At 38.9% G+C, this 18768-nt stretch overlaps 1 protein-coding gene and 1 pseudogene across 17 annotated transcripts in view; one reads left to right on the top strand and one right to left on the bottom strand.

Annotated features, from left to right (window-relative positions):
* The window catches only part of SS18 (SS18 subunit of BAF chromatin remodeling complex), a 75411-nt gene extending 67509 nt beyond the window's left edge, over positions 1-7902 (bottom strand). For 3 of the 17 annotated variants that reach the window (XR_010114844.1, XM_055235760.2, XM_055235752.2), the window contains exons 1-2: positions 7151-7553; positions 4159-4235 (exon numbers count right to left, since the gene is read on the bottom strand). Coding sequence is in view for 15 of the 17 variants with exons in the window: in XM_055235760.2 (XP_055091735.1) it covers positions 4159-4235; positions 7151-7219 (146 nt within the window). In the remaining 2 variants the exon portion in view is untranslated. The other 14 variants (XM_063614089.1, XM_055235684.2, XM_063613898.1 and 11 more) reach the window with 11 other exon arrangements.
* Positions 7903-14401: 6499 nt separating this feature from the next.
* Positions 14402-15874, top strand: LOC129488276 (small ribosomal subunit protein eS24-like; annotated as a pseudogene).
* Positions 15875-18768: the final 2894 nt, after the last annotated feature.

Raw genomic sequence — 18768 nt, 5'->3', positions numbered from 1 at the left:
CCTTGGCTCTATGTGGAGTTCTTAAAAACCAAAGGTAAAAATAACTTCAGTTATTCATCACTTAACAATGGGGATACATTCGGAGAAATGTGTTGTTAGGTGATTTCATCGTTGTTGTGCAAACATCATCAAGAGTACTTACACAAACCTAGATGGTATAGCTTACTACACACCTAGGCTATATAGTATAGCTTATTGCTCCTAGGCTACAAACCTGAAAAGCCTTTTACTGTACAGAATACTGTTGGCTGTGCTGTACTGAATGGTAAGTATTTGTTTATCTACAATTATCCAAATAGAAAAGGTGCAGTAGGAAGATGGTATTATAATCTTATGGATACTATAGTAGAAATATGGTATTGTAATCTTTCGGACTATTGTTGACCAAAAGAGCATTAGGTAGTGCATGATTGTATTCTAATGAGTGCCTCTAAGCTTTAACATTCCATGGCTGACTTGAGGAATTGATCTCCTTACTCTACACAGTTAAACCAAAGAAGCAGATCAGCTAGTTAATTTTTTAAAGAACATTCTCAAATATATGGACAAGATTCATCTAAGCAATAATATATATAACGGAAACAATAGTATAAAATGCAAAACATACAAGAGATTGAACAGTAAGATAACCTAGCACTCAGATCTTAGTTTCTAAACATCATTCTCCAAAAAAAGAACCAGGGCTTAGAGAAACGGGTGACTACAAACCTGCACAGGAAAAAAAACCAGGATGAGCCTAGAACATTTTGTGGTATAAGAAAATAAGAAAATGCTCAAAAAATAATGAAGACATATCAAGAAGCCAGCTTGAGGGGCTCCCACTGGCCAGATCTGGAAGAATTAAAGAAAATAAAGTAAGAGATTATAACCTAGAAAATACAGTAATAATGTTTAAGTCCATTTAGAGATAAATAAGTGAATGAAAGAATGAAGGAACAGGAGAAGAACAAATTTCTTCCTCACAGTAGGACTTAAGTAAAAGTAGAAGGAATGATAGATTTAGTCATCATTTGGTAACCACTTAAAGTGATAACTATTTTAGGCAAAAATCATTGGATTTTTAGTGGATGCTAAAATTACTGTGTTGAAGTATGATGAGAAACAATGTAAATGTGCCTCAAGAAATAGCAACTTTATGGTGAACAAACCATAAAGTTATGATACCACCTTAGTTAAGATACCACCTTAACTAAGTCATCAAAATTATCACCAATATTGGGACAAACTACTAACATATGGCTACTGAGGATGCACTGTGAAGGACACAATATCACGACGGTGGTACTCCTGCTAAAAGTGTATAGTGTGAATTTAATCATGGGAAACACCAGTCAAATCCTAAATGAGGGACATTCCACAAAACTACTGGTCTATACTATTCAATAATGTCAAAATCATGGAATATTTTTAAAAGACTCCCAGATTAAAGTATACTTAAGGGACAAGACAAATACAACACCAGATCCTGCACTGGACCCTGGACCAGAAAATATGCACTAATAGGACAACTGGCAAAATTCAAAAAAGCCCTAAATATTAGATAATAGTATTGCATTCTTGATTTTAACAATTATACTCTGGTAATTTAAGAATATGTGCTTGTTTTTAGGAAATACACATTAAGGTTATTAAAAGTAAGAGGGATTCATATCTGCAATTACTCTCAAATGTTTCTGAAAAACAATATGGGGGAGAAATGAATAAAAAAGCAAGTGGGCTATGTTATCGTTTGAAAAACTTCAGTGCAGCACATACAGGAATTCTTTGTACTATCTTTGAAACATTTCTGTAAGTGTGAAATTATTTCAAAACAAAAAGGCTTTTTGTTTTTTCTTGTTGTTGGTGTTAAGTAGAAACAGATCTCACTGTTGTCCAGGCTGTTCTCAAACTCATGTCGTCAAAGCAATCCTCCCACCTCAGCCTCCCAAAGTGCTGGGATTTCAGGCATGAACCATCGTGCCTGGCCAAAACAAAAAGTTCTTTAAGACACCACTTTTCAGCAACTGGATGTGCAAAAATATTTTAAAGATGTCTAATATCCACTGCTCACAGGGGTAGCTGAAAGCTAGGACTCTAAAAACCTGGCTGGGAGAAAGCAAACCAATACAATCTTTTTGCTGGCTAATTTGGCAACTTAGTATGGTCTTTAACCCAGTAATTCCATTTCTAAAACTGAGCCTACATAAATATTAAAAACAACAATATCTATAAACATGTATGCATAAATATGAATGCATATATGTAAATGCACAGAAAAATGTTTGGAAGAATACATACTAAAGCATTAGAAGCAGTTACCCCTATGGAGGGGAAGGAGATAAGATAGTGGCATGTAAAAGGTGACTTATCTCCACAAACTTATACTTTATAATTTTTTTTTTTACAATAACCATATATGACTTTTTAAATTTAAAAATACTTTTAAACAAAGGGGAAAAAGTAATGGAAACTTGGAATTAAATAGAGGGTAAATCAAATGACAGCAAGAGACCAATACAATGTGAAAACCAAACAAAGCAAGGGCCAAGGTTGGTGGGAATTATCTGCCGGAGGATACACCAGTGAGGTCTCTAGGAAAGACAGATGCGTCCCAAAACAAGGATGAGAATAAAATAGCCCTCAGTATCCACAGATTCCACATCCTTTAACCAACCATGCATTGAAAATATTCTGGAAAAAAAAAAAAAAAAAAAAATGGATGGTCGTGTCTGTACTGAACATGTAGGCTTTTTTCTTATTATTCCCTAAACAATATAGTATAACAAGTATTTACAGAGTATTCACATTGTATTAGGTATTATGAGCAATCTAGAGATTTTAAAGTTTACAGGAGGACGTGAGCAGGTGATATGCAAATCCTACACCATTTTATATCAGGGACACAGGCATCTGGGACTTTGGTGTCCATGGGGAGTCCTGGAATCGATTCACCATGGATACCAAGGGTCAACTATATTCTACAGCTGTGTTGACCAATATAGCAGCCACTACACACAGTAAAATACGGTTAATCCAAAATGAGATGTGTTATTAAAGCAAGACACACAATAGGTTTCCAAGATTTAGAACAACAAAGAAAAGAATGCAATATATCTCAATATCTTTATGCTAATTGTATATTAAAATGATACTATTTTGGAAATAATAGGTTAAATAACATGTATTACTAATACTAATGTCATCTGCTTTTTACTCGTTTACTGTGTCTACTAGAAAATTTAAAATCACACATGTGGCTCGCATTTATATTTCTACTGGACAGTGCTGTTCTATTCTAAATACTTTTGATAATATATTCAACTTATTCTACCACATCAGATTCTATTAGGGCATATTATTTACTTCAGATACATCACTTCAAAGTAAGAAAGTTTGGTCCTTATGAATGAAAATCAATTCTCTATTTATTAGATATAAGCTTTGTTTTCTCCACCACATACATGGATGCAACTCAATATCCTACATAAATGAAGATCTAACTTTTCCACAGATCAGACTATACATATATTTGAAGTCATTATTGTATAATGCAGGGTAAGAAGTGTAAGAAACGAAGTGATACCCAATCTCCTGCCAAAGAAAGCTTTCTTTTATAAATTAACAAGTCATACAAAAGCTTGTACACAAATGTTCATAGCAGTATTATTCAAAATTAATCAAAAGTACAAACAACACAAATGGCCATCACCGATGGATAAATAAAATGTGGTACAGCTGCATAATGGAAAAAAATACTTGCCAGTAAAAGGAATGAGGCACTGAAACATGCTTCAACATGGATGAACCTCAGAAGTATTACACTAAGTGAAAAATGTCAGTCAAAACTGACCACATAGTATATCAATCCATTTATATGAAATGTCACAACAGGCAAATTCACACAGAGAGTAAATTAATGGTTGTCAGGGGGTGAGGGGTGGGGGATAATGACTGCCAAAGGATGCCCAGTTTCTTTGGGGGATGTTAAAAATGCTGTAACACTGACTGACGTAATACCAGCACAACTCTATGAATATACTAAAAAACATTGAATTGCACACATTAAAATAGGTGAATTGTATGGTATGTGAATTATATCTCAATAAAGCTGTTAGTAAAAAGTAAAAAATTAACCAATACAAAAAACTGAATTAAAAAAAAGTTTCTTATCAATCTTACTGAGAACACTCTGAGGTCTTTCCTTTATTCTGAGAGTCCATTATACACTGAATAAGATGGTTATTGTCATCCAACATCTGAAACAGAATTAGAAAACGTTTAGCATAAAACTAGTGCATCAAGTAAAATAAAAAACTAGAAAATTCAGAAAGGGAGGGCATTAGTAAATACTGCTTGTACAAGAACTCTAAAACGTATCCCTTAACAAAATACTGTCCCCCCCAAACAATCATTACTATCATAAATCATTAAGCAAACATGGAAACAAAAAAAAACAAAATTTCCTTAAAATGACTTTCTGTTAATGTTGCTACCCGCTGTTACGAAGTATTTTAAAATTCATTTTAATAACAAATATAATTTAAAGCAAGATTAGTGTATCAGCAGCTCTCCTGCGTAAAATTTCATTACGTACTATTTAAATCTCTTGTAAAAATATGCCATGCACAGTTCATATGGACAATCTTTTCAGTAACTGAGTTTTCTTCCCTTCAGATTTCTAGAAATGTTTCATCTATACAGAAATCGAATCCCCTTGGGTCTTTTTAATATATATGATAGCTCACCACAAAAAAATCTTACACCTTTGGAATGATATCGTGTTTAATCAATAATGTTTTAATATTCCAATTATTCTCCCTCTGAATAAACAAGCCCAGAAGGGAAAATCTGAATTCTTTTATATCAAACATTTAATTACCTCTGCTATCTGTAATAGAAGCTTTAGCCAATTAAGACTAAAAGTTAAGAGTCCGAGTTGGCTTTTCATCATTCTAATGCTTTGGAGCAGTAAAGAAAAATTCTGTCCTTCTCCAGAATGAAATAAATACATGAAAACTTCAGCCCAGAAGTCTTGATGAGGTAGCTGGTTAGTTTCCAAGTTTTATAACAGCATGGTTTTGTGACTCCCCAATTATGAGATAATAATTAAACATAATAATTTCTATGCACGTATATTTGTTACAGACTCTGAGTTTACTTCATAATTATGCTGTCTCAAAAGTTTAAGAGGAAAAAGATACTGATTTATCATTCTATCATCTTTTAACATTCAAAGCAATCTTGGCTTTGAGGGTTAAATAATTCATCTAAGTAAAGTGGAACTGAAGAAAGAGTACTGATAGTAGCAATTAAAAGGCCAGTTAGTTTCAGTGCCAGTTTTGCCATTTTGAGCAAGTCACTTAAGTTTTCAGGGGCTGATTCAGCCGTAAGATCAAGGGACTCAGGAGATGCTCCTTCAGAACCTGCCCCACCCTACCAGGACTCAAAAGCATTAGCACAATACCATAATTACTCGATCTAAATAAAAGGAACATCCATTTAACATTAACTGTCACTTTTTTCTGCACGTGAATCATAATCTTCACTTACTGGGGAGAAAAAAAACCACTAACATGATCTGCTAATAAACGCAGTTATTTCTTAAATAGAATCATTGGATGACCAAAAAAAGTCCTTAAAACGCACGAATCCAGTCCTCAACCTAATGATTTCACAACTTATCTCCAGTATATTCCTCAAACTATTGAACTTCACCATTAAAATATCTGTCTCGCATCTAATATCAATCTCTCCCGTTGTAGAATAAGGAAGGCACTTAATTTGAAACCCATTTTTCTGTTCAGCTGAGAATGGAAAATAATTGATCAGCATCCTCCGAATTAATCATTATCCATGATAAATATCTTCAGACTTATGTACCAGAAACTGTAGAAAAAAAGAAAAACTCTGGACTTTTACTGTGTACAAAAACAAAAAAGGTGAGCCCTCCAGAAACGCAGTTTTGCGTGTGTGTACTTGGAGCTGTTTGCCAGGCTGCAGACTTAACTCAGAGCACTATACGAAAGCACTGCATTTCCAGGCACTGCCAAGCCCGTTTGTTCATAAAATAAAGCAACAGTTGGACAAATGTCAAAAGCCACACTACGAAGAACCTGACAGTAAACAGAAACCGATTAGCATAATCTATGTGGTCCGAGTGGTACTAAAACTTGACCTTTTTTTCTATTTTGATCTTTGCTACACAGCATAAAACAAAACAAAAATATTTAAACTGCTAAATACATCAGCAACTTTTGAAAGTCTAGGTCAGTAAAATTTAGAATGCTGCCTTGCTTGTAGGCAACAAGGGGTAGAGCACAATAAAGAACCTTTGTGTTCCGACTGGCAGTAACACAGCAGCGACTGCAGCAGCTCTATCTTTTAAAAAGGAGGCAGCTCCCTGTGTATTTATCACGACTTATATTAACTGGTCACGACACTCTCCACCATTAGACTGTAAGCTCCAGGAAGGCAGCGACCGTGACTCACCACAGTAGCCTCAGGGCCTAAAATAAGCGCTCAATAAATATTTGCTGCAGAATAAATGAATAGGCGGCGATACAGAAGGGCAGAAGAGGCTGTGGGGATAACCCCAGAGTCTATGGGGACCTTCCTTGCCCGCTCCTCCAACTCTACTAAGGTTCCCTCCAGCGTTCCCCACGTCCTGAGAGCTCCCAAACTCGGCTGAGTTTGCAGGGCGGCGACCAGCGCTCCGACTTCCCCTCCGCCTGCCGCGACCCGCGGTGGGGTCCGCACGAAGCAGCCGCGGCGCGCGGGGCGGGGCGACGCCAAAGTAACTCCGGAGCAACGCGCGGGACCGCCGGCCCGACACACGCCCTTCCCTGCGCGGCCGCCGCCGGGCGCACGCGCCCCGCAGCCCGAAAGCCACCCCATCCCTAGAGAAATCAGGCGGCGGCTGTTTAGGCTTTTGTGTCTGTAGAAAAGCGCGCAAATGCGCAAAAGACTCCGAGAAAAACCAGTTCACCCTCTTCCGCCACCCACTCAGGCACAGCCAGCAGACCGCGTTCCCACACACGGCTGATTCCCAGCAGGCCCGCCTCCGCCTCGGCCCCTGGCCCGGCCCGGTCGACTCCGGGCCCGGCCCTTCCCCCACGCCTGTCTCTCCCAGAGGCGGGAAGGGCCTGGCATCCCCAACCTCGCGCGGTTTCACCTTCTGAATCGCAGCGGGAGTGATCTCCCCCTTGCCTCGCTGCCTCGGGGCTGCGAAAGCCACAGACATGTTGCCGCCGTCACCACTATCGGCGAGTCCCGAGCGCTCCGGCGGAACGGCAAACAGGGGGAGAGACGCCGGCCTCTCGGGCTGAACCACCTCGGGAATGCGGGGAGGGGGGATGCTCCGGGGCCAAGCGGACGGGCGGCGGGGCAGGCCTGAAGGAGGCACTCTGGCCCAGGGACGTCTCGCTTCTGCGCACTCTGGGGGACCCCTAGCCCCGGCCGAACTTTCTTGATCGTCCTCTCATCCCCCGACCTCTCCTTATGGGCACCCCCTGGCCCTTTGCGCTAATGGTAGAGTCGCGCCCTAGTCCTCCCTCCGCTTCAGCGATTCAGGAAATGGTCCCGCCGCCGCGGGAGAGGGAGAGGTTGGGGCAGCCCCTGTCACAGGAAATGCGAGCGGCCCAAGCCGACCCGCCCCCTTCGCGCCGTTGCAACTTGCCTCCCTCTCCGGCCCTCTGAAGCGTCTCCCCGACTGTGTTGCAGAGCGTGCCCTAGACCTAGTTGTTTTTCCAACTTCATCCTTACTTACGCCTCCTGGCAAGAAGTGGCCGCCCCGAGTTGTCCAGGCAGCCCGGAGAGGGGAGGAAGGTCAAGACTCAGGAGTTCATGCAAATCCGTGGAGCATCTGCCGAGATAGGGCAGAGGTGGAAGGACAAGGTGAACGCGGATTCGCTGGTTTAAATGGCTCGGCTACGCCCCAAATGCGCACCTCCGAGTCCACAATCTCGCACGCACGCACAAAGTCGTGCCTAACAATTGGAAAGTAACCCTGACCCGAAACCGGGACACCAAGGTCGTGTCCAGTGCTCGGGAGCAATCGGCCAGGTTGGCTGGAGCGGACAGAGAAGAGCTCACCTCTTGGGACAAACCCTTAGCAGGAAAGTGGGTCGATTTCGTCTGACTTGGCTTTTTGGAATGAAGTTGTGAAACAGGGCATCCTCAATCTCTGTTTTTTAAGAGAGTACTTACTTAGTGCCTTGTAAATTAGGCCCAAGCTGCCAGGCTTCAAGTCAGTGTAAGGGAAAAAGGCAGTTTTCAAATTATGGAAGGAACACGGACACATGTGGGTTTTGTGTTGCTGTGGGGTTTTATTCTGTAAATTTGGACTTCCGTATAACACAAAGGGAAAGTTTATATAAAGTGTTATCCAACGTTAATGAATAATAAAAAATATTTCCATTTTTTATATAAATCGGAAAAGTAAAGAAAAAATACATTATTTTAAAAATTTAATCACTTGAGGCCAAGAGTTTGAGACCAGCCTGGGCAACAAACTGAGACCTCTGTCTCTACAAGAATTTTAAAAATTGGCTGGGTGTGGTGGTGTGCACCTGTAGTTCTGGCTACTCAGGAGGCTGAGGTGGAAGAATCACTTGAGCCCAGCGGGTGGAGACTGCAATAAGCCATGACTGCCCCACCATACTCCACCCTGGGTGACACAGCAAGACCCTGTCTCAAAAAAAAAAAAAAAAAACGAAAAATTATGTATCAAATAAATGCCTTTCACAAAAATGTCAAGAGTTTCATTGATTAAATCTGGATGCATTGTTTGTTAGGCTTTATACTGGAAACCTAGGGTACAATTGTGAATAACCTGGACATGGAACCTCCTCTCAAGGAGCTTATACACTAATGGGACTAACAGACCAAAAACAAATATGTATATATGCAAAGTCCCAAGAAAAACTAGCCAAAAAAAAGGGGAGGAACAACAGAATGACAGGGACACCTACATGAGTTAGTGTGAAAAGTCTTCCCAATTATATTTAAACTGAGACCTAAAGGATGAAGACAAGCTGTCGTAAGAATAAAGGGAAGAAAGTTTATACTCATACTGCCAGCAATTACTCTTAAAAATTTAATTGTTGTCTTTCACTATTCTAAGCCTTGAAGAAAACACTCTGGTATAGCTGGACTTAAGGTAATCACACCAAATTGGAAAACTTCTGTCAAATTTGGAAACCAATACTTGTCTACCACTATCACTGTGCACTCAACACCTAGCATGCAGAGTCATGTCTCAATGCTTTACACAAAAGTACCTTAGTACATAGTAGCTAAGAACAGTATTTCAATAGGAAACATGAATCGTAAATAGTCCTACTGCTCCAGTTCTGTGCATTTGGCAGATAGCACTGAAACTTCAAAGGGCAACATGAACCAATAGGAACACTTGTCTAATTTCCATATCCCAGCAAAAAAATAAGTAGTCGAAGGGGGCTTCTATTCCAGGGAGGCACCCGGAGATAGTTACCTTCTTTATTTAAATTACAGCTTCCCAAAGGTGAGAAAGGGAAATCCACTGAAAACAGGTTACAGGTTGGCCTGAGGTGTTTATTTCTTCAGAGTAGTAGGGTAGGGCCTAGAGCACCCATAGTCTGCAGGCATGAATAGCCACAGTCTTTTCTGTGACACCATGTATGCCATAAAGATACCATTATTCTCTGTGTCCGATCACATTAAATCAGTTGAAAAGCATTGTTCTATAAGTCCAGCCAGAAATGCAAATGATCTCCTTGAGAGAGGATACTTAAAAAGAACTACTTCACCCTCAAGCTTCCTTGCTAAAACCCAATCAGTCCAATCAGTTAGCCTGACCTGGAAAAATAGAAAATTTGGAAAGAGGAAAGATTGAGACTGAAGCCTGAAGATCTTTCTTAAAATTTTGGGGCCTTTGTAATTTAAGAGTCCTGAGCTAGCGAATACTTAGGGGAACATAATAAGTCCCATCTCACCTGACCACTAGTTTTAAGAGGAATCCCAAGGTAGACTGAGTGGCAGCAGAGTTGGTAGAAGGAGGAGAATAAATAGTCCCTAGCATTTAGTTAAGGAAGAAAAGGAGAATAAATATGGGAAGTTGGCCCAAGACTGGGAAAGGACTCTAAGGACTTAAAGGTAAGCTACTCAAGCAACCATCTCCCCAGCCAAAAAAATCAGTCCCACTATTTAAACTGCTCTTGAATGAGAGACATCTAAAGAAGGAATCCAAGTCACATAACCAAGAGGTAGAAGGAGTTTGAAATAATCCTAAATTGAAGAACATATACAGTGGGTCAGAATAAGAAAAATAATCTGTATGAACAGTTAATTCTTGATTACTCACACTGACGAATATGAAGTAGGCAGATTTAACAAAAAAAGATTAAAAAAATAAAATTGTTCATGTTTGATTTTTTATGTTTCAATTTTTAAACTGTTTTATATAAATTTGTACTCCTTAAAATACACCCCCCCATACACACGCACACATATATATTTGAAGCAGGGTCTCACTCTGTCACCTAGGCTGGAGTGTAGCACAATTTCAGCTCATTGCAGCCTCGACTTCCCAGGCTGAAATGATCCTCTCACCTCAGCCTCCCAAGTAGCTGGGACTACAAGCGTGCACCACCATGCCTGGGTAATTTTTGTATTTTTTGATAGAGACAGGGTTTCACCATTTTTTTCTGGTTGTTCTCGAACTCCTTTACTCCTAGTCTCGATCCACCCACCTTGGCCTCCCAAAGTGCTAGGAGAACAGACATGAGCTACCACACCTGACTGTGTATTCCTTAAATATACTTTTATGAATTGACAAAGTGAAGTGCTCCTGTAATATGTTCAATATTTAGTGAAACTATATAATCATGGCATTAAAAATTATCTTAATCCACAAAAAATATGTATGAATAGGTAACTAAAATAATTTTGCTTTCATACAAGCATTTCTTTAATATGTATTGTTTTAGAATTAATAGAGTATCTGCACTACCAAATGTGCTGATATTTTAAGCCCCTGAGCTGTCATAAATTCTTAGAATACATTGAGAAGGCATAGACCAAGCCTGTCTGCTCATAATTGGGCTCAGAGCAAAACCCCTCAGGTAATATCTTTCAAAATATTTCTGTTCACAGTCCCTGTGGCATTTGATGAGTCAATTTGAGTTGTGGCTCCCACAGATTTCAAGACTGTAAAGAAAGAAGCACACATCTGTATATTTATATAATCATTATTCAGGCACGAACAAATCACCTTTCCCAGTTCTCCATAAAGGACTTTTATTTTTGACACTACAGAAGATTTCATTCAAAGCAGACTATAACAAAGCCTATCGGAGGCATTTTCATCTCTTCTTATAATATCAAATATAGAATTAATTATGAGCTGAATCAATTATATTTTGGGGTTTAATGATATAGAAAAGTATTGCTTTTAAAAAAAAATTAGTTCCTATGGAAAGCTTTCACTCTTTGTGAAAGATGCATAGGTTTGGACTTCCCAATTCTTCTACCCATGGCATAATACTGGACAGGTCATTTCTGTATCTCACTGGACTTCCTGAAAAACAGCTGCCATATCTAAAAAGCTATTACAAATAATGTTTTTTTATTTAGCATTTATTACGCACTAGCCTCTGTGCCTTACATTAGATCCTTTAATTAAACAATTACCTTCCATTAGATCCTTTAAGTCTGTCTCAATTTTAACATATAAAACGTGTAAAAATAAACGGGATATTGTAAATTACTAAACAAGGACAAGATTTGCAATGTAATAATATAATAAGGAAAAATGGACATTTTAGGACCATAATCCAAAGTACTTGATAGGGCAGTCTACGCTTGGGAAATTTGCTGACCTTAAATATCAAATCAAATATCAAATGTTCTTTTTTCACATTTAGCATGTTCTGTGCCCTTGGGCGTGATATGCGGTTATTCTGCACTTAGTAAAAGAATATTACTGTTCTTGAACTATTTCACAATTTATAGAGAGGATTATAATATACTATCTGTTAACTAATTTTGCTACGAATGCGTGTAGTAGGCAGAATAATTTCATCCCCTTAAAAATGACGACCTCCTAATCCAGAACCTGTGATTATGTTAGGTTCCATGGCAAAGTGGAATTAAGGTTTTAGATGGAATTAAGATGGTTAATCAACGACTTTGAGATACTGCAATTAATGTGGATTATCTAGGTGAGCCCAGTGAAATCATAAGTGTCCTTAAATGGGAATCTGTGAGGCTGAAGAGTCAGAATTAGAGAGAGGGCATCTTGAGAGAAAGATTAAATCGGCCATTCTTGGCTTTGCTGACACAGTGACTTTAGCCCAGTGAGGCCTATTTCAGACATGTGACCTCCAAAACTATGAGATTAATAAATATGTGTTGTTTTAAACCACTAAATTTGTCATAATTTGTTAGATGAGCAATAGGAAGCCAATACAATGTTGTTTTCCAATATAACATTTATGTTTGAATTAGACATTATGCAGTAAAAATTGATAAATTATTAAATATATTACAAAATATGGTGTCTTAAACTAACCTAACAATTATACTTATTATATGTTTTCCTTAAAAGAAAAATAATATAATATTGTGGAGATTATACCCTATAGAGATAAAACTCATGCTAAAGCCAGTACAAAACATAGAGGAAAATAAAATTGCACTGTTGGGTACAATTTTATTTATAAGTACACTATAATAAGTTCAATATGCACATTGCAAACCCAGGAACAGTGGTTCTCAAACTCTATGGTCTCAGAAATACTTTGCATCCTTAAAAATTATCAAGTGCCTCAAAGCCCTTTTGTTTAGCTGGGTAATATCTCTTAATATTTACCTAATTAAAAATTAAAACTTGGAAACTTTTAAACATAAGCAGAGACTCCATTAGCTGTCAGGGCAATGAGATCATCACACATCATGTAGACTCTGGAAAAACTATTGTACACTCATAAGAGAAAATGAATTTTAAAAGACAAAAAACCTCTATTGTCATTACAAAAATATTTTTAACCCCTTGGACCTCTAAAAGGATATAAACAACCTCCAGGACCCCAACATGATACTTCCTAGCAGCAATAAACTTTAAAATAATCATATTTACAAACAAAACTGGTATAACTATTAAGTCAATAAGGAAGATAAAACAGAGTACTAAGAAGTATTCAAATAACTCAAGAAAGGGTAGGAAAAAAACTTTTATGAAACAAATACAAAAAAAGTAAGATAATAGATTTCAAGCCAAGCTATTGATATACTAAAAATAAATAGTCAAAAGACTCCAGTTAAAAGGCAGACATGGCTGGGCACAGTGGCGCGTGCCTGTAATCCCAGCACTTTGGGAGGCTGAGGTGGGTGGATCACGAAGTCCAGGGATGAGACCATCCTGGCCAACACGGTGAAACTCCATCTCTACTAAAAATACAAAAAATTAGCCACGTGTGGTGGCATGCGCCTATAGTCCCAGCTACTCTGGAGGCTGAGGCAGGAGAATCGCTTGAACCTGGGAGGCAGAGGTTGCAGTGAGCAGAGATCACACCACTGCAGTCCAACCTGGGTGACAGAGCAAGGCTCCGTCTCAAAAAAAAAAAAGGCAGACATTGGGAGAAGCACTTCTGATACTGGTGGGGGGTCTTGACTAGGAGTTGTCCAGGTTCTTGTCATGTTGAACAAAGAATTGAACAAAACGCACAAAGCAATGAAAGAATGAAACAACAAAAGCACAGATTTATTGAAGTGAAAGTATACTCTACAGAGTGGGAGCAGGTTTGAGCAAGCAGCTTAAGAGCCCTGGTTGCAAATCTTCTGGGGTTTAAATACCCTTTAGAGGTTTCCTATAGGTTACACCCTATGTAAATGAAGACTTGGCTCATGATCAATCAGAGGCTGAAGTGAAGGTTCAGCTTCTGACCAATCAGAGGCTGAAGTGAAGTTACACCCTATTGCAAATGAAGACTTGGCCTGTGACCAATCAGAGGCTGAAGACTCCCTGTTTCCAAACCCTATTCTCCTGCCTCACTTCTTAAATGGTGAAGTTAGAACTTTGCCTCAGTAAATCCAATCCTCCATAAAACAACAGGAAAACGGGAAAAAAAGGTCTTTATAAACTTTTGCAGAAATCCTAAATTAACCAAAGTCTTGTGTATATTTAAGAAAATGGCTGAATCTCAGTAAGAATAGTGAGCTTTGTAACTTTTTAACTTGCCCTATACTCATTCATCTCTCCCAAGCTCCACGGCATACTTGAAAACCAGCAGACTCACAACCATGGTACTTGTAAAAATCAGCGGTATACCAGTCACTAGAGGGGACAGAACAGTTTTGGAATTAACAACAACAAAGCTGCATCCCCAGAGATCTGTCACTAGTTGACCTGTCAGGCTGGTCTCTGAGAAAACTAGATTCATAGGACATGTCTTTACTTGACCTAAGAATATACAGTGGCAATTGCTTAACATTGCAGCTGCCTGAGACAGAGATCCCATTTGGAGTAAACAAGAGACTGGTCCAAAAACTGAAAAAGAGGCCAGGTGCAGTGACTCACGCCTATAATCCCAGCACTTTGGGAGGACAAGGTGGGATGACTGCTTGAGCGCGGGAGTTCAAGACCAGCCTGGGCAACAGAGTGAGACCTTATCTCTACTAAAAATAAAAAATAAAATTAGCTGGGCATGGGGGCATGTGCCTGTAGTCCCAGCTACTCAGGAGCCTAAGGCTTCTTGAGCCCAGGTGATCAAAGCTGCAGTGAGCTAGGATTGCACCACTGCACTCCAGCCTGAGCAACAGAGCAAGACCCTGTCTCAAAAAAATAACAATAAGTTAAAAAAAAAAACTAAAAAGGAAAATTAGGGAAATGAGATGTACACAGGAGACTTGCTTTGAAAAGCTCTGTCATATTCTTGGAGCTCTAAAAGGCCACATGCATATGCACAATTGTGCACATGCCCAGGTACAACCTGCAAAGGCCCTAATCTCTCATTTTTGTTTGACTCTGAGGATCTGAGAAAGCAGGAAGTTAAAATGAAAGCAGAGTTTTTAACTGATGGAGAATTGAAATTATGCCCCAACATATACATAAAGCCCTGGCAAAGGGAGAGAGATATATTGGTTCAAGGCATTTAAAAAGAAGTCTTGACCCACACATCACCTGATAACTAGCTAATGAAGTAGAAATTTCATATAGACTTTAGATAATTATCACAGCAAAGTCCTAATCAAAGAGCAACAACAAATGATGCAAAGGGAAGACTATGAGTTGCCATATTAACGGTACCATGAAAATGTACACGTCAACAAAAAAATTGTCAGGCAAAAACACCAGGAAAATGTGGCTTGTAAACAAGAGGAAAAAGTAATCAATAGAAACTGCCCCTGAGGAAGCCCAGATATTAGACTTGCTATACAAAGGCTTTAAATCACCCATTGCAAATATATTCAAAGAACTAAAAGAAATGATGTTTCAAGAATTAAAGAAACTTTTCCCCCACTTCCTGGCTGCCTAAGGATCGACTGCCATCACAAACAAAACAGTAACTATTTCAGCGAGGAAGTTCATGACCTACCAACTACTTTAGAGGAAACAACTGGGAAGGCAACAGTACCTAGGACAGAAATTTGGGGGAAACTAGCCAAAATGTACAATACCACACTGGATGTCATCTTTGAATTTGGTTTCAGAACCTGTTTTAGTGGTGGCAAGACAACTGGCTTTGGCATGATTTATAATTCCTTGGATTATGCAAAGAAAAATGAACTCAAATATAGACTTACAAGACATGGCCTGTATGAGAAGAAAAAGACCTTAAGAAAACAGCAAAAGAAATGCAAGAACAGAATGAAGAAAGTCAGGTGGACTGCAAAGGCCAATGGTGCCAGCAAAAAGTGAGCTAGAGATTGCGTAACAGTAGGAGTATGGATTCTGCAATGACTAATGACTTTGTGCTGACTGCATAGATTTTTCACAAAAGGATTAATAAACTGAAAAAAACTTAAGAATTAAAGAAAAATTTGAAAACAATGTTTCTCACCCCCAAAAATGTTAAGATAAATATTATTAAAAACCACAAAAAACAAAAAAATTATTGAAATGCACAAAATCTGAAATAAAAAACTCATGAGAAAGGCTCAAAAGCAGATTAGAACTAGAAGACAAAAAATCAGTAAACTGCAGATACGTCAAATGAGATTGTATAGTGTGAGAAACAGAAAAAATAATTAGGAAAAAGTTAACTTCATTTAGCCAGGTATGCAAGTATGGTTCAACATACATGAGTCAATAAATGTGATATATCACATTAACAGAACAAAGACAAAAACCATATTATCATTTCAATAGATACTAAAAAAGCATGTGATAAAATTCAACATCCCTTCCTTCATGAAAAAAAAAAAACCCAACAAACTGTATAGAAGAAACATACCTCAAAACAATAAAGGCCATATATGACCAACCTGCAGCTAACATCATACTAAACAGGGAAAAATTGAAAGCTAAAAACTTCTGCACAGCAAAGAAAACAATCAAGAGTGAAGAGTCAACCTAAGGAACGGGAGAAAACCAAAGAAAGAAACCAAAAGAAAGAAACCAAAGAAAGAAAACCAAAGCTGGAAGCATCCCACTATCTGACTTCAAAATATACTATTAATACAAAATATATCATTAATACTATTAATACAAAGCTATAGTAGCCAAAACAGCATGGTACTCACATAAAAAGAGACATGGTACTAACATAAAAACAGATGCATAGACCAATGGAACAGAATAGAGAAGCCAGAAATAAATCCACATATCTACAGTGAACTCATTTTCAACAAAGGTGCCAAAAACATACATTGGGAAAAGGACATTATCTTCAATAAAAGGTGCTAGGAAAACGGGATAACCACATGCAAAATGAAACTAGACCCCAATCTCTCACCATATACAAAGTCAAATCAAAATGGATTAAAGAGTTAAATGTAAGACATGAAACTACTAGAAGAAAACGTTGGGGAACACTTCAGAACACTGATCTGAGCAAGATTTTTTTTTAATTTTTTTTTTTTTTAGACAGAGTCTTGCTCTGTTGCCCAGGCTGCATTGCAGTGGCATGATCTCGGCTCACTGCAACCTCCGCCTCCCAGGTTCAAGCAATTCTCCTGCCTCAGCCTCCCAAGTACCTGGGATTACTGCTATGTGCACCACCACGCCCAGCTAATTTTTGTAGAGACAGGGTTTCACCATGTTGGCCGGGCTGGTCTCAAACTCCTGACCTCGTGATCCGCCCACCTCAGCCTTCCAAAGTGCTGGGATTACAGGCATGAGCCACCACGCCCAGCCAGGCCAAGATTTTTTGGATAAGACCCCTGAAACACAGGCAACAAAAGCAAAAATAGACAAATTGTTTGTATAAACAATCAAGTAGTATTCAGCCATAAAAAAATGAAATCCTACCCTTTGACATAACATGAATAGAATTGGAGGACATTATAATAAATAAAATAAGCCAGGCACAGAAAGACAAGTATCACTTGTTCTCACTCACATGTAAGAGCTAAACAAACAAACAAAAATTAATCTCATAGAGGTAGAGAGTAGAATGCCAGTTACAAGGGTCCGGGAAGCATAGAAAAGAGAGGAAAATGGCCGGTCGCGGGGGCTCACGCCTGTAATCCCAGCACTTTGGGAGGCCCAGGCAGGCAGATCACGAGGTCAGGAGATGAAGACCATCCTGGCTAACACGATGAAACCCCGTCTCTACTAAAAATACAAAAAATTAGCAGGGCATGGTGGCGGGCACCTGCAGTCCCAGCTACGCAAGAGGCTGAGGCATGAGAATGGCGTGAACCCGGGAGGCAGAGCTTGCAGTGAGCCGAGATCGCGCCACTGCACTCCAGTCTGGGGGGAGAGAGCGAGACTCCATCTCAAAAAAAAAATTAAAAAAAGAAAATAGAGGAAAATGAAGAGAAGTTAGCTAATGAGTACTAAATTACAGTGAGAAGGAATACGTTCTAGTGTTCTATAACACAGTAGGGTAAATACATTTAACAATAGTTTATTGTACATTTCAAAGTAGCTAGAAGAGATTTGGAATGTTCCCAACACAAGAAATGATAAATGATTGAGGTGACAGATATCCCACTTACCCAGATTTGATCATTATACATTGTATGCATGTGTCAAAATGCCATATGTAAACCAGAAATATGGGCAATCATTATGTATCAATTTTTAAAAATTAACCGTATTTAGAACCTTAGAGACCTGCAGGACACCATCAAGCCCACCAGCATACACATTATGGGAGTTCCAGAAGAAAAAAGAAGAGAAAAAGAAAGATTATTTGAACAAATAATTCCCATAATTTCTGAATTTGATTTTTAAAAATTAAACTGTGCATTCAAGAAGTGCAACAAATTCCAGGTAAAATAAACCCAGAAGAGATCCATGCCTAAACATATCATGGTCAAACTGTTGAAAGACAAAGAAATAGCCTTGAAAGCAAGAAAAGAGCTCATTACATACAAAATATATATATATATTTTTTTGAGACGGAGTCTCGCTCTGTCATCCAGGCTGGAGTGCAGTGGTGTGATCTTGGCTCACTGCAAGCTCTGCCTCCTGGGTTCATGCCATTCTCCTGCCTCAGTCTCCCGAGTAGCTGGGACTACAGGCACCTGCCAGCATGCTCGGCTAATTTTCTTTTGTATTTTTAGTAAAGACGGGGTTTCACCGTGTTAGCCAGGATGGTCTTGATCTCCTGACCTCGTGATCCACCCACCTGGGCCTCCCAAAGT

Source organism: Symphalangus syndactylus, chromosome 1 (assembly GCF_028878055.3).
Source record: "Symphalangus syndactylus isolate Jambi chromosome 1, NHGRI_mSymSyn1-v2.1_pri, whole genome shotgun sequence".
Lineage (NCBI taxonomy): Eukaryota > Metazoa > Chordata > Mammalia > Primates > Hylobatidae > Symphalangus > Symphalangus syndactylus.
The sequence above is the reverse complement of the archived record's forward strand: the minus strand, read 5'-3'. Positions and strand labels throughout refer to the sequence as shown.